General features: G+C 54.3%; 3 protein-coding genes across 5 annotated transcripts in view; 2 read left to right on the top strand and 1 right to left on the bottom strand.

Moving 5' to 3' along the window:
* Positions 1–1014: 1014 nt before the first annotated feature.
* Positions 1015–2895, bottom strand: LOC117647979 (vacuolar protein-sorting-associated protein 36). Its single transcript, XM_034390014.1, has 7 exons — positions 2800–2895; positions 2437–2629; positions 2184–2350; positions 1928–2095; positions 1688–1852; positions 1391–1606; positions 1015–1304 (listed from the first exon to the last, which is right to left on the bottom strand). The coding sequence occupies exons 1-7, from the start codon at positions 2893–2895 to the stop codon at positions 1131–1133; spliced, it is 1179 nt and encodes a 392-aa protein (XP_034245905.1). The 3' UTR covers positions 1015–1130.
* A 301-nt stretch (positions 2896–3196) lies between these two features.
* Positions 3197–5326, top strand: LOC117647981 (40S ribosomal protein S10). 3 transcript variants are annotated; one of them, XM_034390015.1, is made up of 4 exons: positions 3197–3355; positions 4047–4197; positions 4275–4388; positions 5073–5326. In XM_034390015.1, the coding sequence occupies exons 2-4, from the start codon at positions 4048–4050 to the stop codon at positions 5292–5294; spliced, it is 486 nt and encodes a 161-aa protein (XP_034245906.1). In that variant the 5' UTR covers positions 3197–3355; position 4047; the 3' UTR covers positions 5295–5326. The 3 variants fall into 3 exon arrangements, with proteins under 3 accessions (XP_034245906.1, XP_034245907.1, XP_034245908.1); XM_034390016.1 differs by having other exon boundaries at positions 3299–3402; XM_034390017.1 differs by lacking the exon at positions 3197–3355 and adding an exon at positions 3581–3698.
* A 2958-nt stretch (positions 5327–8284) lies between these two features.
* Positions 8285–19392, top strand: part of LOC117648160 — a 45547-nt gene continuing 34439 nt past the window's right edge. The window contains exon 1 of the mRNA XM_034390415.1: positions 8285–8510. The gene's annotated coding sequence lies outside the window, so the exon portion shown is untranslated. The remainder of the gene's footprint in view (positions 8511–19392) is intronic.

Here is a 19392-nt window from a genome sequence, read left to right on the forward strand (position 1 = left end):
TAGTAGTGTTGCTGGTTCTGTGCCATGCACATATTCTTTGTTAAGCACTTGCTGGTGCCTTATATAGTTGCTTGTGAAAGTAGGTAGTCAGCCCTTCTAGTTCAAAGGACTTAAGTCGTGTTATCAATTGAAGGTGCAGCTGCTTGACTTTTGCACTTTGTGTGACTTGCATGTTGTATATTTGGTGCCTTGGTTCTGTGGGGGTTGTGTTGCATGTGAACTGGTTGTCTTTTTATCTAGAATTTAATCATGTGTTTATAATAATCTCATAGCTCATCACCATATGTATGCTATGTTAATCAATATAAATATTAGTAACAAAATTATGTGCCAACACTATTCGTTAAGTGTAATAGTGATTGAATGACACTCCTTTTGTTTATAAAATCTGTTGACTCTTCAATTTTTTTGATGGAGAATTAATTAATCACTTCCTGGAGTACTTGTTTCCTCTATCAAAGATAATTGACGGAAAGGGTTCTTCAGTGTTTTATTGAGTACAAATTAGCTTTTTGGCTTGTCCTATGAAGGCAGAGAACATAATGATTCCTGTTTTTCAATTGCAGATCTCCCACTACGGGAGCTTTACAGAATATGTGGGATATGAAACCTTGTGCCATTCAAAAACTCTTGGTGAAGGTTTTTGTTGTGTCCCGAATGTATGTCCAACCTTGATTTATGTAGAAACTCTGAATCAGCCCTTTCCTCTGTTACCCGTGACAGAAATAAAGCACTGGTTAAGAGCTGTGAACGGGAGTTGTTTGATATGGGTTTTGTAACTCTCACGTGTTCTTAATTTACTGTGATTTTCTTTGTTTTAATTTTAGCCTGCTGGCACTCATAAATAATAAGACATATCTGATCTAATTTGCATGATTTGAACTGTTTTAAATTTAGTTAAAATTCATCCTGTATTGTGATTCAATGTTATAAAGAAAACCATAACTTTATCTCCGTTTCCTTTCTCTTCCCTCATACCCATGTTAAAAAGAGAAAAAAAAATTTAGATATGCGTGTTTTGATAAAACTATTGCTCACTTAATATCATAAATGCAATAATTATTTATTATAAAAGAAAGATAAAACACTTAGAGTACTGTACCTGTACAACAAAGTTACAAATCAAGCTATTATTCTTCTCTTGTAAGGAAAAGGTTGCTATAAAACCGAACTCCCTCCAAGCTCTCATCTCTGCAGGCTTTGCCTTGTTTTTCAGTTGTGAGAAGACGTTCTTTTGCTAGGAGAACTGATATTCCTAAGACTTTAGCTAGTTCAGTTGCTGAAAGAGATCCATGTTCTTCAAGCTGCAAGAATATAAGGGAATCAGTTTAAGTCTTTACAGGAAGAAGAAAAAACGATCAGCTTGTAATTGTAGTAAATTTTGACTCACTGAAGCTGCAGTATTTTCTACAATTATACTGTCGTTATGATCGCTGAGCTGCAGAACAGTTGCTCCGCTATCAAAAGTTCTTAGGCAGAGACCAAGTTGAAGGGTGGACATCAAGCGGCAAGCAGACATTAAATCTTCTGGGGACAGTAACTCAAGGCCACGGGCCCTGTTGACTCGACAGTACACATCTGCCATGGACATCATTCCTCCAACTTCCTACAAAAATCATATTAGAAGTGATTTTGAATTTTCCCAAAGCTACATTGATTTTGATTTGGACAAGACTCTGAGATGTACCTTGATTGGCTCTTCAAGTATTTGTGCTAGTTGACGTGAAAGACTCTGAAAATATTGGTTTTGATTGCTAAAGGCACCTCTTGTAACTGGATCATCAATACCCAGACTCAACAAATAGGACTTGAAACGAACTGTTTCATCCTCTGTAATGTCGCCTTGTTTTTCCTGAAATTAAAAAAGAAAACTTTGAGGAGTTAAATGGGATTTCTCTTTTAGCATGTGCTCTGTACCGCAACCAACCCGAATTTTGGTAGATATACTGCGAGAAATGGCAACCATATCCTTAGCCATGTTCATCAAACGACTCAGGTCTTGAAAGGCTAACGATATACTTTCATCTGTAGCTTTGTGCTTTTCTTCAATCTTTCTCTCTATGCCAACAATGCCACTTCTCCACTTTCTGTCGGCCTGCAAAAAGTTATTGAAGTGACTGAGTGCATGATTATCACAAATTATCAGTGCCATTTAGAAAAGATGCCTCTGTTTATGTCAGTACCATGCTTTGAGAACCAGTAGCTGGTGTTGGGCCAAGCTGTAGCTTCTCCCAGGCTCGCATAACTAATGCGTTTTGAAGAATGGCCATGAAGTCATGGTGGAGGCCCTCCTTGAATGACAATTTCACAAAGTTGTACTGGCTCCAGGTGACTGGTCCTTGAGCTTTTCCTGCAAATTATGTGAATAATTTTTACAAGGACCCTTCCTTTTTTTAACTTCGATGATTTTAAAACAATACAGTTTAATTACTATACCTTGACGTGGTTCTGAAAGATGCAGAACAAATTTACGAGCACTGCTGAAGCTAAAGGTGCGTTGTTCTTCTTCGATGAAAACAACATAAAATAATGGCAAACAAATGCAAGTCTGTCCTCGTGGAATATCACCGGGCCTGCCCCACAGGATGCGTGTGTTGCTCACTACAGCCTCTCCTCCTTCGAAGGTGGTCTGTTAAGTTTAACACATTGATTTCAATTAGTACAGCAGAGGAAATTAAGGTAGCATTCATTCTTTCTATTTTGAACAGAAATCGTAGCTAGATGAACGTGATGAGAAAATGTCACAGTAATATGTTACTAAAATTAAGTTATAAATGACTAAAATTAGTTATTAATTACTTTATTGTCACCATCATACAGCTTAACCCCATTTTCACGCATTAAGAACTCTTCGCTCTGAACAGGCCGGGGATCGGCATACTCAAATCTATCCATTATAGGACAGGTAACTCAGTGCCAGTTAACAACAGGTAAATATTATGGTTATTAAAAGTAAGTTCAAAACTTTCTGACGGTTTCTGCTATTTGACAGGAGCGGTGTGGGAGAGGGGAAGGAAGGTAGGAGGGGGAGGGGACAGCTGATCGGTCTCTTACCAACTTGACCGACAGAATATCACCCCACTGCTTTTAGCCGCTTGGTCTATTTGACTGAAACATATCACTCTTTTGAGCTTTGCATGATGCATTTGGGATTTGACGATGTGTATGATGAAGGAACCTCTGATCCTGTCGAATAAACTAGTGTAGCCCGTCGTGGGGAGTTTGTCGCACACTGGCCGAACTTTTCGGCTTCCTCTCCCAACCAAGAGGCAAGGAAGAAGAAGAACGAGCGTTGTTTTTCTTCCTCTTTACCCTAGGAACCTTCCTTGATCCGTGTTCCACCACAAGCCATCAAGTGAGTGTTATCCTTTTACATCTTAAGTAAATTTTAAATTTCACCACGTAAGTATCGATACCCTGGCACCCCGATTTTCGATGCCCTTGGATTTATCCAGGGTACTGCGATTACTTGGGTATTTTCAAGTCAGTTGCCGGTCCAAGTCGCGCTTTGGCTCAGCGACGTGTCTACGCGGGCGGCGTGCGGTTATTTCAACACTTAACTCTGTACATTTATTCTGACCGCGTATTTAGTTTTTCTCCTGTGTATTGTTGGATTTGGTGCACTTTTCGAAGTCTGGTTTACGGATTTAGTGTTCACTGGCTTGCCGCTACCGTGTTCAGTACACTACTAATTAGAGGTTAGGTTCCCCTTATGGCCGGTCCCTTGTTTTTTGTCTCCACCAATTTTGTTCATGCCGAGCTCTGCTAGACACATTTGTTTACGTTTCGACGTCCCTCACTGTCGAGTTTTACTTTGCCGTCTCTGTCCGAGAACTTTGTGCCCCGTTGATGTAATCATTTTTATGTGAGCTTCAGAAGCCATTCTAATTTGTTGTACGTGTGTTTGAAGTCAATTATTATCCATCATTTGTGGCACTGTAGCTATTTCAAACTTCCGTGCTTGTTCCCGAGACGTGTGTCCTCCGGTTTTTCTTCTGCTGTTGTTTGTTTACACCATGTAATGTATGTGTCTTGTGTTGTTTCAGAATGTTGATGCCCAAAAAGAACCGTGTGGCCATCTATGAGTACCTCTTCAAAGAGGGAGTCATGGTGGCCAAGAAGGATTTCCATGAGCCGAAGCATCCCGACCTGGCTGACTTGGGCATCCCTAATTTACATGTCATCAAGGCTCTTCAGGTTAGTGTTATGTGCCCTCAAGTTGCCTGTTCAAAATTGTGTTGCTTGCATTTGTCTGACACACCGTGTATTTGCAGAGTTTGAAGTCCCGTGGATATGTCAACGAGCAGTTCGCATGGAGGCACTACTACTGGTATCTCACAAATGAAGGAATTCGTTATCTTCGTGATTTCCTTCACCTCCCCCCTGAGGTGAGTACTTTTCTGGTTAATTTATTAAATCCACATTTAAAATACCTTTGAATTTGATTTTCCATTCTGGTTAGTGCTTGTCAGAATGAGACCCATGAATTTCTTTACTGATTTCCACGTTGTGGGATATAATGCCATTATGCAGTCTGCTGTCAGATCTGCGGTAACTGCTAGAATCCTAATTATTTGAGTTGATTTCAATTGGACGCTATTGTACAGTGAGTCGTCTGTGATTTTAGTTTCATGTTCTTAAAAATTTGTGAAAGTTGCATGGACTGCCTTCCTATTAGTTAAGAGGCCTCTTCATCCTCTTATGATCATGCATCAATCCAGTTTGACATGATGGGTTACTTTAATATTTCCAAACCTATCAAACATAACTTCACTTTGAATTTGAGTGATTGGGGATCCAGTCTAGTTGGGTCTGGTTGAGGCGGCCAAAACTTGAGACGCGTTTTGAGCTCCTGAGTCACTAGATGGGACTCAAACCGGTCGTGTGACCCCACCAATGGATTGCTCTCCGAACGACAAATCCATTGGTGGGGTCACACGTTCGATTCGAGTCCTGCTTAGTGACTCTGGAGCTCGAAACGAGTCTAGAGTTTCGGCCGCCTCCGCCGGTCTGTGCACTGTGAGCGCAGATGTGGGCGGTTGTTGACATTGCTTTTCCTCGTCGTTCCGCAGATCGTGCCCTCCACCCTGAAGCGCCAGAGCAGGCCCGAGCCCGTGAGGCCCCGCACCTCCGCTCCCCGCTCGGAGGGCTCCAAGCCCGCTGCCGACCGCGAGGCGTACCGGCGGACTCCCGGCGCCGCTGGCGGTCCAGACAAGAAGGCTGATGTCGGTGCCGGCACTGGCGAGGTTGAATTCCGTGGTGGTTTCGGAAGAGGACAGAGGCCGCCTCAGTAATATCTTGTATAATAAAATTTAAACAAAACCAGCCCAGGACTTCTGTTTCTCTCCCTTGTCACCTCATTGATCACATGGCGGTGGTAGGAAATGGACTTTCTCTACTTGGAAGCTCCTCAATTTAATTTTCAAAACGGCGTGGAGACACTTGCTTTTCAAAGAGACCAATGGATGATGACTGAATGAAATCATTGTTGTCAATGCTCCTTAAAATTGATTCATACACTGTCAGAAAGGCAACTAAATGATGTGCAACCAAGTCAGAACAAACAGTGGAGCTCACAGGACGGATCATGATGTCTCACCAAGGAGAGGATCGTCCGCAAACACTACGTACTGGTGACAGACTAGAACACGGCGCAGGAAAAGGAAAAGCTCGCCAGGGTACGAAGCAGCGTGAGCGTGCGGCCGCCCGGTTGGTGGTGTGCCCCCACGGCGTGCGTGTCGGTTGGGTCGCCTGCCGCCGGGCGGAGTACGAGGCAGGCGAGCCACTATTACCATTACCATTAAGGGCTAGACCACTAGGCGAGCCACACGGCCAGGTGCGCAGAAAGGGGGAATGACACAAACTAGACACGACCACCGCGGTGCACCGAGGCGAATCGCTTCTCCAACTCCAACGGGCCGCAGCCGCACTGGACCCGGACCGGAACCCTAACGATCTCGTTGTGCTCGGCCATGGCTCGGCACCGCAACGGGGGCACGCAGTGGGCCAGAAGACCGGCGGAGGCGGCCGAAACTCTAGACGCGTTTTGAGCTCCAGAGTCGCTAAATGGGACGAGAACCGAACGTGTGACCCCACCAATGGATTGCTCTCCGAACGAGGGGCGGCGGGTAGAGGTCACGGAGTGAGCGCAGTGCCAGCGGAGGGCCTCCGCTCCGCGTCCTTGAGGGGGAATGCACGAAATGGCACGGCCTGCACGCCTCGCGGTGCGCTGTGCGGCTGGTGCGGCTCGGGGCTCGCCGAGCCTGACCAGGCCTGACGGAATGTCTGCGCTGACGCTGCAGGTCGTCGCTCTGTCTCTCTCGCACCCCCGCGCAGTGCCGCAGTGCCCCAGGAGTGCGACAGAGACAGCGACGGCGATGAGACTCGGTGAAGGCTGTCGGTTCACCTTTTGGCGGCACAGACGCCCCGCCTCAGCGCCACCTTGGCGCGGTGCTCCGCGTTCCGGTCAAGTAGTGCCAGGCCGAGCACTGCCAACCCTTGCATTAGGGAATTCCAGCCCGTTTGTGTGGCAACACTGGCGGTGTTCGAACCCGGGCCTGGTGAGGCGTTTCGGCGACGCGTGCGGCGGTGCGGTCTTGTCTTGCGACGCGGGGGCGTGGGGTCGTGGGGCGATCCGCGGAGACCGGAGGCGATGACTGTGCCGCGGCGCAGACCATGCTCACACAATCCCGCCTCGGCGGTGCCGCGGTGCGGTCCGCACGGTCCGCAGTTTTCCACGGACTTGTGAAATTGAATGCGGCATTGTGCAGTCGGGCCGAGTCGGGCCGGGCGCCAATTTGGCCGGGCGACGCGGCGTCTTCGCGGAGACTCAAACAGAGAAACACACTTACCCGTCAGTGCTTGCGTCGCTCTGCGACCAAACATGCGGCACCAACGTATTCCTCGAAGGGCAGCCACTGCGAGTTTGATTCGAGCCCTGATACCGGAGAGAAACAGGGCTGCCAACGCAGAACGCACGCATTGCCTCGCTGCACCGCGCCGGAGGGCCGCGTGGGTGGTCGCCAGGGGTTGGCATTAATGAGACGTCATCATCGGATCTCCCTCTCTCTCTCTCCCTCGAGTACAAGCAGACAAGTAGCTCCACGCGGCCGCAGCAACGGGCCGCAGAGTGCATCACGATGATGCTGCAGTCGGCAGGCCGCAGCGCCGCGGCACTGCCCGCGCTGTCTCTCTCGCACTGCCGTGGCCCGCGGGCAAGCCGCAGGCAAGCCGCAGGGGTGCGAGAGAGACAGAACGTCGCAGCGCCGTTCGGAATCAAACGACCGCGCTGCTCATGATATGCGTTCCCAGCGCTCCGCTCGGATCTTCTTCCTCGATGTTTTAACCGAGGCGGATTCACCCTGGTTTGGATATACAGTGAGCCGGACCGTTCCACTGTGGGCCGGAGGCGGCCAGAACCCTAGACGCGTTTTGAGCTCCAGAGTAGCTAGACTCGAACCGAACGTGTGACCCCACCAATAATTTCCTCGTTCGGAGAGCAATTCATTGGTGGGGCCACACGTTCGGTTTGAGTCCTGTTTAGCGACTCTGGAGCTCAAAACGCGTCAAGAGTTTTGGCCGCCTCCACCGGTCCTCTGGCCCACTGTGTGTTTGGCCGGTCACACTGCAACCCGCAGGCATGGCACACCGGCACAGCGTGCGCAGCCCTTCAGGAATAATGCGCCAAAGTCGCTTGTTAGAGTCGCCCTGCAGCAGCCCTGCCGCGCTTTCAAGTCGACGCGGCGACTCTGCATTCTCCCGTCGCGGCCGTCTGCGAATCCACAAATCCGCATCGCGACGCGACGCGGCGCCACGCCGTCGTCCGGGGCATTCCCCCGCAGTGCTGCCAGTGCAGCGGCGGCGGCGAGGCGGCGAGCTAATTTTTGCTGTTTCTTCTGCGAGCCGGTAGTAAGACGGACGTCCAATCAGATAGCCCATCCAATCACTGCCACTTGAGGTGCAGCGGCGGCATGGAGCGGCCGGAGCGGAGAGGCCGGAGCGGCAGCGGTTGCATCTAGGCATCTAGGCCCGTGCCGCCGCGCCGCGCCGCCGAGCCGCCAAGCCGCTTGCAGCGACGGCCGCGAGAGCGCGCCGCCGGCGCCCCGCTGCGGCGGCTCGGGCTCGGCCAAGGAGAAATCGTGAATCTGGAAGGAGGCGGGGCGAGGCGGGGCGAGGCGGGGCCCAACCGGGCTGCGGCGGGGTGGGGGCGGCTCGGCTCGGCCCGTCCGCGGTCCGCGGTCTGCCGCGGCCGCCCGCTTGAGGTGCTCAGTACCTGGCGAGCCCTGCCCTGCGACGCCGTGACGCAACGACGCGACGCCCCTGGCCGCGCAGTGCCTTTGCTGCATCCTCCGCCATTTGCAGTGGCGTGCCGTCCGTTCCCGTGGGTCCCGTGACCAAGTGCCTGTGTGTGACAGTGTCCAGTGCTTGTGGTGGTGCTTGTGCTGCAGTGTTGTTGGATATCCGTTCGGCGCCGCAGTCTTCGCCCACGTCGATCGACGGTCGACTGACAGGTATGGCCCTTGGTTGGCCCTTGGCTGTCCCGTGGTTACCTGTTGGTTCCCCTGCGGCTGCCCCTCGTCTCTTGGTTACCTCTTGGCGGTGGCAACCTCGCACTGCTTGGCACTGCTTGCCACGCCACTGTGTGCAGCCCGACCTGCCCCAACGACGGCTTGCGACGTCGCACAGTGGGCCAGAAGACCGGTGGAGGCGGTCAAAATCCCGGACGCGTTTTGAGGTCCAGGGTCGCTAAACAGGACTCGAGCCGAACGTGTGACCCCACCAATGGATTCCTCGTCCGGAGAGCAATCCATTGGTGGGGTCACACGTTCGGTTTGAGTCCCATTTAGCGACTCTGGAGCTCAAAACGCGTCCGGGGGTTTGGCCGCCTCCACCGGTCTTCTGGCCCACTGGGCGTCGCGGCCCTTTCGCCGTGTGTGACGACGCGTGACCACGCGTGACAGCGTGACGACTGTCCGCAGAGCCCCTTCACCAGCAGTGCGTTGGTACTGTCTCGCGCTTTCAGCCGGGAGTATCTGCACACGCCTGGACTGTCCTGGACTCGCATTCTTGAGGCCCAGACGCCTCTTACTCGGCCTGGTGCGTGCGAGAGAGACGGGTACGGGGAGTGCGAGTGTGTGAGAGAGAGAGTCTCCTCCCCTCTCCCTCCGGGACACGCATCAGGTGCGTCCCGATACCTGCCGGGATGAGGCAACATCGTGAGGAGATCCCCCTCCCCCTCCCACAGGGAGTCCCCCGGTTGCCATGGCTACCCTGCTCACACCCACCTGCCCGCCCCCCGCCCCCTGCCCGCCCCCGGCCCGACGATGTTATTCAAACTTGCGGCGGGCTGGGCGGCCCACAGTGGGCCAGAAGGCCGGTGGAGGCGGCCAAAACTCTGAACGCGGTTTGAGCTCCTGAGTCGCTAAATGGGACTCGAACCGAACGTGTGACCCCACCAATGGATTGCTCTCCGAAGGAGGAATCCATTGGTGGGGTCACACGACAGAGACAGATCGACGAGGCGACCTTCCGGAATGCGTCTGCAGTGTGCCGGAACTGGTTGCCTGCGCTTGCGTTTAAGTTTCTGACGAAGCAGTACCCCATTGTGGTGGACGCCGCGGCACTGTCAGCGCCGTGGAGTCGCTGAGAGCCGAAGGCATGGGTTCCAACGTCAACCATGGGCGTCGGAAGCTCTGTCCGCAGACCTCGTCAATCCATCGGCAACTTTAAGTGTTTTACTGAATGCGTTTTTGAGGACTTGTTTTGAGGACTACGTACTGCGCCCCGCCCCGCTCGGCCCCTTTCAGTGCTGGTCGCTCCAGCGCGGCCCCCGCCGGTCCCCGCCGGTCCCCACCGCAGCACTGGGACTCATGACTGGGAGCTAGCAGTGTGTCTCTCTCGCGCCGCCACGGAGACGGCAGGGCCTTGATCTTGCGGTGGATGACTAAGCCTCCAGAGGCGCCACCCCACTGCCATGCCTTTGTCTCTCTCAGACACGCGTTGCACTCTTTCGCGGAAACGGCAGATTGATGCGGGGAGCGCGTGCCACAGTGGATTTGCCAGAAGACCGGTGGCGGTGGACAAAACTCTAGACTCTCCGTGAGCCGTGAGGGTGCGGGAGAGAGCCTTCCACGTCCGCCAACCCAACGCCAAAACGTTTCCGCCGGTTTCCGCTTTGGATTTTGTCAAGTTGGTAGCGGCGGGCGGGCCGGGCAGCGCCATGGCCAGGCTGGCCAGGCGAAGAGCGAAAGTTACTCCAAACCGGTGCGTTCGTGGACTCCGCACCGCCCCACGCCGCCCCCCGCCCCACGCCGCCCCACGCCGCCCCCATACCACATCGGCCTGGCCGGACTGGTCAAGTCAGCTGCCTGGTCCTCCTTCACGGGGAAAAGAAACACAAGTCCGTTTTGGTGTTGGCAAGAGAGGCAGAGCAAAAGGAACGCCTGGTGCGGTGCAGTAGTTCTCACCTTCCAGGCCTGCCACGTGCCGATGCCGTGTGTCTACCCCTGTCCGCTGGATTCGATTCGATTCGATTCGATTGGATTGGAGCGACTTTGGGATAATCGATCGGTCGAAACGGCCACCACGCTGGAAATTAACATGCAGAGGAAAGTTTGCCGATGTCGATCGGCCGTTCAGCGTTTATTTTGGCAAAGTTTTTTTTTTTTTTGGGGGGGGGGGCACACAGCGGGGGCACTTTAGGAGGCCTCGTTCGCTACGATATCATCATGACAGCGGGACCTGCGTGCGTGTGAGTGCGTGTCTGTGTGTGTGTGAGTGCCAGTGTGTGTGAGTGAGTGGGCATATCGTTTGGGGTTCATCTCGCACACTCGTCACAGCGACCCATGCGTATGCCTGTCTGTCCGTCTGTCCGTCCGTCCGTCCGTCCGTCTGTCCGTGTGGGACCGGGCGGCTCGTGTCGACATAGGGAACGGTGGGGCGCACCGCCACATTCCTGAGTGCAAAAAAAAGTGATTGAGAATCAAATGCTACAAGTACAACTTCTTTGCTCAAATCAGACAAACATCAAACCGAAAAATGTGAACGGGTGCCATCGTGTCAAGGCTCGCCTGGAGAGCAAGCCTGGAGCCGGGACGGTGGCTGGCCGCAACTCACCAATGAAACAGCGGCTTTGTTATTGCTGTTGTTATTGTTGCTGACGCGGTAAATTATTGCACGGGAATGCGCGCTCGCTTGCTGGCAGTGTGCTGGCAAGCCTGCTGCTGCCCTTCAGTGCATATGCATCGGCGCGCCCTGCAGTGCAACCAACCAGCCTGCAGTGCAGTGTCGCTCAATAACGAGCTCGGGACACGTCTGTCCATCCCTCTTGCTGTCTGTCTGTCTGTCTGTCCGTCTGTCTGTCTGTCTGTCTGTCTGTCTGTCTGTCTGTCTGTCGTCCGCTCCTTGCTCTGGACTGCACCTGTCATTTCGCACTGTCCCTATGGCAGTTGGTAATCCTGCGAGGTCGTAAAATTGGCGCGAGGGGTCGTTTGGTTGGCGCATGGTTGGCGGCACTGCGAGGCACTGCGAGGCACACTGCCTCTCCGACGACGGTAGGGCGCCCAGGCTGCGCCCAGGCTGCCCGGCGCGCCAATCCGGGTTGGCCAAGGTCTATCTAGACCTTGTTGTTGTTGTTGTTTGAGGAAAAGGGGAGCAGAGAGGGAGTCGGCTCCCCGCGCTCGCTGACTGGCACACTGGCTCACGTCCAAGCTGAGGATGAGTGAAGAGCAGGCAAGGTTCGGCCGCGTAGCGCTGCCTAGCCTCGCGGAGGGGTTCTGCGTGGATCGGCTTTCAGTGGGTGAACGGCCCGCTGAGGTAGGCAACCCGCTGAGCCGGAGGCATGCAACGGCGGATACTGCCGGGCGGGAGAGACACTGAGGAAATAAACTTGTTAGTGGCCATTGTCGGCGGCCGTCGGCGCGGCGAGGCGAAGGAGGCATTGTCTGTTCGGCCCCATCGGCCGAATCGCAGAGGTGTGACCATTGCCCCCCCCCCCCCTCCCCCCCAGGCGGCACTTCCAGTGGGGCGATAAGCGCGATCGCTGCATTGCGCGTTCCAGTGTGGTTGCGGACCCCACGGACGCACGGGGCGGTCAAGACGCGTTTTGAGCTCCAGAGTCGCTGAATGGGACTCGAACCGAACGTGTGACCCCATCAATGGATTGCTCGCCGAACGACGAATCCGTTGGTGGGGTCACACGTTCGGTTAGAGTGCCATTTAGCGACTCTGGAGCTCAAAACGCGTCTAGAGTTTTGTCCGCCTGCACCGGTCTCCTGGCAAAGCCACCGTGCGCACTGCACTGCCGGCCCTAGACGCGTGCGCACCGCCATAGCGCGTAACGCGATGTGCTCCAGACTGTTGGCCAACTTGAAATGACACCACGGACCCGTTAACGACCTCTTTTCTTCTTCTTCTTCTTCTTCTTTTTTTATCTCCGCGGTGCCGCTGGCTCGGCGGCGTCAGCGCGCGCGCCGCCCCGAACGGCCGAACGGCCCAAAGTGATTTCGAGTTATGAAATACTGGGGCGGCGGCATGGCAGTGGCGGCAGTGGCCCGCAGTGGCCGTAGCAGGTGCACCGTCCAGGTCAAGGCTGTCCACACACACTGCGAAAAGGAGCGGGACGTTTCGGCCCCGCATGGACGACTGGAATCGAGAAGGAAAAGTTCGCCCAAGGCGAACACTAGAGTAGTCACCGATGGATTCCTCGTTCGGAGAGCAATCCATTGGTGGGGTCACACGTTCGCTTCGAGCCCCATTTGGCGACTCTGGAGCTCAAAACGCGTCTGGAGTTTTGGCCGCCTGCGCCGGTCTTCTGGCCCACTGTGCTGGCCGCGGACGGACTGCCGGGAGGAGCGGGCCGCAGTTTACGCCGCGTTGTTCGCTCTAAAATAAGTGGAGCGCCTTGCGGCCCGGCGCAGCAATTAAGCATTATGTTCATGGCAGTGCCGTGGCAGTGCCGTGCCACGGTGAATTAACGATGCCTCGCGTGTCCCTGCGCGAGCGGCCGTGCGCGCCGTGAGGCCGACACTAGTCATGATGCCATATTTTTCATTTCTTAAACAATATTTTGAATATATTTTTTTTTTTGAAAGCAGACGATTGACTATGACAATTTTGACCTTATGGCGCTAGAAGGAAACTGAAAACACATTATCACCTTTCTTTCATAGAGTTTTTTTTTTTTGTTAAAAAACAAAATAAGTTTTTTATCTGTTTTTTTTTAATGTGTAAAATTTCTTATAATTGTGAGGTACTCGCGTTTCCATTTTCGTTTCTTTTTTTCCCTTTTTCGTGGCGCCCGGGCCGGCCGGGCTGGCCGGGCCCCGCGGGGCGCGTGCAGCCGGAGAAGGCAGAAAGAGAAATCTCCCCGTGCCGGCGTCTGATGGCGCCAATCACAGCACAGTTTAAGGCGGCTGGCGATGGGGCTTCCGAGAGGCGGCACCGCCCCGGCACCGCCAGCATCCTCGCAGAAAAGTCAAATAAAAATGGAAGACAACGCGGCCAAGCCAGCGCGCACAGCGCGCCACGGCGTGCCGGAACAGAGCTGCGTGAGTGGCAGAAATAGAACTGCCGACGGGTTCCGGACGTTCCGAGTCGAGTCAAGGCTAGGAAAGGCCTAGCCCGACGTTAAGGCCGCGGCTGCCGCGGTGTACCGTCGCCGTGGCGCTACTGGCTCGGCTCTGCTACGACCCTGCCCTGCCAGGCACCGCCAGGGCTTGCAGTGTACGCGCATGGCGCCGCCGCCGCGCGCCGCTGGACACAACAGGAATATAGGAATAGGATTTGCCGAGAGGGAAAGTGCTTTCCAGACGAGCGTGCGTGTGTGTGTGCGCGTGTGTGTGTGCGGGTGTGCGTGGGTGCGCATCCCTTCGGAAACGCAACCAAGGCAAAAAAAAAAAAAAAAAAAAAAAATAAAACAAAACCGGGGGATACTATAAGGCTACTTCGTGCCTAAAAATGAGTTTGGCTTTTTGGCGGACGAGTCACTTGACCCTTGACTCAGACGCCTGAGGTGCTGGGGTGCTAAATACAAGTATTACCAACGAGAAAAAAAAAGGTTGTCTGCACTGGAACGAGTACTTGACCCTTTCGCCTCGTGGACGCCATATGTGCCGGGGTGTTAGTGAGATGAGCACGCGGACCTTGGGACGCTTGCCTTGCTTGCCATAGCGGGGTGTGGCGGGGCGGGGCCCTTCATGTCCCGCCATTCTTGGGCACCGGTCCGCTTTAGCTTCAGCCAGACCGGACGTGGCTCGGGGTCAGCGCCTTACACTTCATTCATTCATTCATTCATTCATTCATTCATTCATTCATTCATTCATTCATTCATTCATTCATTCATTCATTCATTCATTCATTTTTCGTCCTTTATGAACAGTTTATTCATTCTGTCATAATTTATTCAATACTTGAGTCATCAATCATTGTAGTTTTCATTCATGATTCATTCATTTCCCAGCCTTAGTGCTGGCTCAGCAAACGGCGCCCCGCTCGGTTCCGTTGGTGGCGTTGGTTGCCCCGCCCGCCCGGCCGGCACACAGGTGCAGTCAGTCCCTCTGATGTCGGGGGCCACTTTCCTTCCCGGCTCAAAATAAAGTCCGTCCCAAATAATAATAAATCGGAAGTGGTTGTCGTCTGGGCTGGGTGCCACCGTGGTGCCACCACCGCACCCATCGGCTAGGATACGCGGCCCAGCACTTTCTATCAACTTTTTCCTCCTCGCGCTGGCGCGCTTCGCCTCATGGACAGGGAGCCCCACTGGGGGCCCATCGGACTGGGTGGTGTTCGTAATCAGTGGCCAGCTTGAGGGGCGCCGACTTTCGAACGCGCTTGCGCTTAAGACTGGGGGACACCATTCTCGAGGAGCGGACCTCACAGGCCGGAAAACAAGCTAAAAAAATCCTTGTAACTTTTAGTTTTGGCAGGTTTTTGTTGTAGTTGCTCAGTTGTACTTTCAACGATTATTTTTTTAAAAAAAAAGTGCACTAAAATTAACTTCTTAGATAAAAAAACAACTTTTCTTGTTTTTTTTGTCAATCAAAATTACATTGATCCAAACTTTTTTTTTGTCTTGTTTGAAAAAAAATCTTGTGTCAATTTTTTTTTTGCAAAAACCAAGGAAAGTAAGGAAGAAACCATTTTTCAGGGTGTGGGAATGGACTCACGCGTGCATCTTTGTCCTTTCTCGATTGTGGTCGATTCTGGTCGCGACTGGTCCACTCTGGTCGATTCTGGTCGCAGCCCTCGAGAATGCGCTAGAGGCGGGTTTTACGACTCCCTCGCGCGTGGCGTATCGCCGGCCACCACTTCTTTGTCGCGCGGAGTAGCGGCGACTCCCGTTGTGAAAGATGAGAGAATGTGCGCGGCGAAATGATAATTGAAAGCGTTACGTCACGAGGATGCATTACGTACTGGGGTCAACCCGGCCAGCTCGTTGTCTGGAATGTGGTGCCCCCCCCCCCCCCCCCCCCCCCCCGCTGCACCGGCCGGTCCCGGCGCGGTCCTGGCGCGGTAAGGCGATACGGCAGGGCCAGCTTGTTGGGCCCGGCAGGCAGGGCAGGCCGCGGCCCCCGTGCAGGCGATGCAAGGGCCAGGCTGGGCCAGGCAGCCAGACCGGCCGGCAGGGCCCGCGAGAGAGAAAGTTCGCCCTGAGCGACTCTATGGCGTGGCCGGAACCAGCGTGGTGACCAGCCCGGTGGCTTGCCGCGCTTGCCGCTCGGACAGCCAGCTGGGTGTCGATCACAGTGGACTTGCCAGAAGACCGGCGGAGGCGGCCGAAACTCCAGACGCGTTTTGAGCACCAGAGTCGCTAAACAGGGCTCGAACCGAACGTGTGACCCCACCAATGGATTCCTCGTTCGGAGAGCAATCCATTGGTGGGGCCACACGTGCGGTTCGAGGCCCATGTAGCGACTCTGGGGCTCAAAACGCGTCTTGGCCGGTGCACTGGAAGGCGGCGGGCATCGCGGGGTGCGGAGTGCATAGACCCCGTTGTGCCGGAATACGGTGCACCGTAAAGGCTGGCACTTGGTCACGCACGCGTGCGCTCTGCGTGCGGCCTGTTGCACGGCTCTCTCTCTCTCTCTCTCTCTCTCTCTCTCTCTCTGTTCGGAATCACTCCAGCGGGGCTCGTCTCTGGAACGGGGAGTGTCGCTGAGACTGGTCCGGTAGGGTCCTTTTCGATCCAAAGGTGTGTCCAGGGGAAGGCGCGGCTGCGCGGCTCGGGGACTCGTCTAATCGATTTTCCCGTCTTGTTTCAGGTTCGTGGCCCCCGAGCCCCTGCCGCGGCCCCCGAGCCCCACCCCGGGCCCCGCCGCTGGCTGGAGGACGTCCTCGCGACGGTGGTGCGACCGCGGTATGCCTCTGGGAGGGAGCACACTGCTGGAACCACCACTGGGAGACTGTACACCCAGAAAAATGGTTTCTTAATTTTTAATTTTTTTGGTTTTCGTGAGAAAAAACAATTTTGACACAAGAAAAATTTTCTTCATTCAAGAAAAAAAAAATTGGATGCAGAATTTTTTTTGCAATCAAACGAGAAAAGTGTAATTTTTTTTGATCCAAGAAGTCAATTTTTTTTTGGGTGCAGGTCCGATTCCTTCAAATAAAACTCTAAAAAAACAATAACAAACACATTGTGACACTTTTTTTTCCAAATTTTGCCTCGTGGATGCGAGACAAGCGGTTACTGTAGCCCCAGCAAACGGTTCAAAAATATGAAAACTTTTGTCGAGGCTCTGTGGGGCTCCCTGGTACAACGCAACGCTACCTTGCGCACGGCGAGCCGACCGTTGCCACGCGTGCTATACGCGTGCCCAGCAAACTCACTAGGCATGTTTCATACATTCCATACATCGTCACGATTTTTGTTAGTATTCACCGCCCGGCGGATCGGTCCCGTTGCATCAGAGCGATTATCCGGCCCCGGCGGCGGCTTTAGCCTCCAAAGAATCGTAGACGAATCCCGGCGAATTATCGGTGTCGAAAGGAAAGGAACAAAACAAAAACAACAACAACAACAACTGGAGGCGGGGAAGGGCCTCGCGGCTTTGCGTGCCTGGGTGGGTCGTTTGGGCCCACGCGGTGCCGCGCTGGAGTATTTTTCTCCAGTTTCAGTCTGGAAGTGCAACGACACTGTGGAGAGAGAGAGAGAGAGAGAGAGAAGAGAGAGAGAGAGAGAGAGAGAGAGAGAGAGAGAGAGAGAGAGGAGAGAGAGAGAAGGGCGGGAGGGGAAAGGGGCAGTTTACTGTGAGTGGTGTGTGTGTGTGTGTGAGTGAGAGAGTGTGAGTGTGTGCGAGTGTGTGTGGAAGTGCTTGGCGTACGCGGTGTACGGTGTACGCACGCCGCCACACCGCCGCCCAGGCTGGCGGGTCACACAGTTTGTGTTGCGCGATGTTTCCCCCTCGTTACAAAAGCGCGACCGGCCGGCGCCTCTGCGGGCGACGGATTCCGAGAGTCACCCCGTCTCTCTCGCACTCACGGGCCGTGCCGTGGAGGTGCGAGAGAGAGACGGAGTGGCTCTCGGAGTCGGCTGGGCCCGCGGGCCGGTGTGGGGCCCACACTGTGGGGCCGCGCTGCCGAGTCGCGGTAGTGACCTATGCGAGTTGCACCGTAATGGTGGGATTGGTAGGGCAGGTCGGGGAGAGGAAAAGGACAGGTGTTGCGTACACTGTAAACAGACGGAGAGGAAAACGAATGGGAAATGAATGGAAGTACTACAAGTAAAATGTAGTGTGTGAAGCGAACGGAGTAGCGGTACAATAAGCGGATAAAAACCAGGCAATAATAAATAAATTGCGAAGTTTGTCTGTGAAATTCGACTGTCTCAGGCTCAGTGTTAGAAAATCAGTGGAACAAAAATTTCCACGCGAGCGTCGTCTTTCGTTTGGGCGTGCTTTGGTACCTTCCCGTATTCGTTGGATTCGGCCGCGGCGGCGGGAGCGCTGGATCGGGCGGGATTGGGCTGGGCCGGACTGGGCGGGGCTCCCGGCTTTCTCCCATATTCCTCTAATTGATCTCGTTCGATGAGTCGCTGCGACGGGAAAGTTTCTTGTCCCGCCTCAAATTCCTGTGCGCGCTGGTGGCCAAGGCCGCCGCCGCACAGTGGGCCAGCAGCCAAAGACGCGTTTTCAGCTCCAGAGTCGCTAAATGGGACTCGAACCGAACGTGTGACCCCACCAATGGATTGCTCTCCGAACGAGGAATCCATTGGTGGGGTCACACGCTCGGTTCGAGTCCTATTTAGCGACTCTGGAGCTCATAACGTTTTGGGCGCCTCCTCCGGTCCTCTGGCCCACTGTGTCGCAAGCCGGAGCGGAGCGTCCCCAGTGACGGATTCTGCAAATCACTTAAAAGACGAAACAACGCGGCGGCGGTTATAAAGTGAAAGTGGCCTTGCGCGAGGATTTGAACCCACGACCGTCCGCGCGGCCCGCGCCTCTCCAAGGCTAGCCAAGGCGAGCCAAGGCCGGCCGGGCGATGGGTCTGCCGAGTACTCCGCCCGGCCGGCTAGTTTGGCAAGCCGAGTGGTTATATCATGTTTGGCCACCATTATCCCAGCGGGCCCAGAACCCGTCAGCACCGCACGCTCTCTCTCTGTCTCTCTCGCACTCGCAGGACGTCCCCTGTAGGTGCGAGAGAGACAGCCGGTGCCTGACCTTTTTGACCGGCGGAGGGGACCGCGACGCCTGGCCGAGGCTCGGTGAGAGGCTAGAAACAAATACAGTGATGCACCTGTTGCTAATCAGGGACCTTAGGCCGCCAGGGACCTTGGACCGTCACTTCGCCATCACCTGCGGTGTCGCGGTGCAGTCCGTTCGCCTGTCTGTCTGTCTGTCTGTCTGTCTGTCTGTCTGTCTGTCTGTTTTCCGATGAGAATCAATAACACCCAAGAATTGGAGAATCCTCGTGAAAGATTGTCGACTGCGCGCTGCGCTGCGCGTTCCAAACATGCCAGCCGTGTATCGATAGTATCGAAGTCGGCAGTCGAGATCTCGGATGCCATCGCGCCGATACCTCGTTTGCACGTGCTTTGCAGTGTGCTTTGCAGTGTGCTTTGCAGTGTGCTTTGCACCTGCCCGGCGAGTCGTCGCTCTGTCTCTGTCGCACTCATGGGTTCTCCACACGGGTGCGAGAGAGACAGAGCTCGACCGTCCAGCGATTTAGCCGGCGGCCTGTGCGGCCTTTCGACACCCGGCACGCCGGCCAAGGCACGGCCGGGGCGCGCTGTCTCTCTCGAACCCCTACGGGACGGCCCGCGAGTGCGAGCGAGAGAGACAGGCCGCTCGGCGGGGGGCGCGGGACACGGCCTACAGTGTACCAATTAGGAGAGTCACTGCCTGTCGATGTGTCGATCGCATGTCAAGGACTCCATACGGTGTCGGCGCGAGTCCT

This window comes from Thrips palmi, unplaced genomic scaffold, assembly GCF_012932325.1.
Source record: "Thrips palmi isolate BJ-2018 unplaced genomic scaffold, TpBJ-2018v1 HiC_scaffold_3, whole genome shotgun sequence".
Lineage (NCBI taxonomy): Eukaryota > Metazoa > Arthropoda > Insecta > Thysanoptera > Thripidae > Thrips > Thrips palmi.

Bases quoted from the DNA above. Each gene is read 5' to 3' on its own strand.
- LOC117647979 (XM_034390014.1), bottom strand. From the start codon at position 2,895: ATGGATAGATTTGAGTATGCCGATCCCCGGCCTGTTCAGAGCGAAGAG. The intron at 2,630-2,799 runs GTAATTAATAAC...TAAACTTAACAG, and splicing joins TGTATGATGGTGACAATAAA to ACCACCTTCGAAGGAGGAGA. The intron at 2,096-2,183 runs GTACTGACATAA...AACTTTTTGCAG, and splicing joins CTACTGGTTCTCAAAGCATG to GCCGACAGAAAGTGGAGAAG.
- LOC117647981 (XM_034390015.1), top strand. From the start codon at position 4,048: ATGTTGATGCCCAAAAAGAACCGTGTGGCCATCTATGAGTACCTCTTC. The intron at 4,198-4,274 runs GTTAGTGTTATG...GTGTATTTGCAG, and splicing joins ATGTCATCAAGGCTCTTCAG to AGTTTGAAGTCCCGTGGATA. The intron at 4,389-5,072 runs GTGAGTACTTTT...GTCGTTCCGCAG, and splicing joins TCCTTCACCTCCCCCCTGAG to ATCGTGCCCTCCACCCTGAA.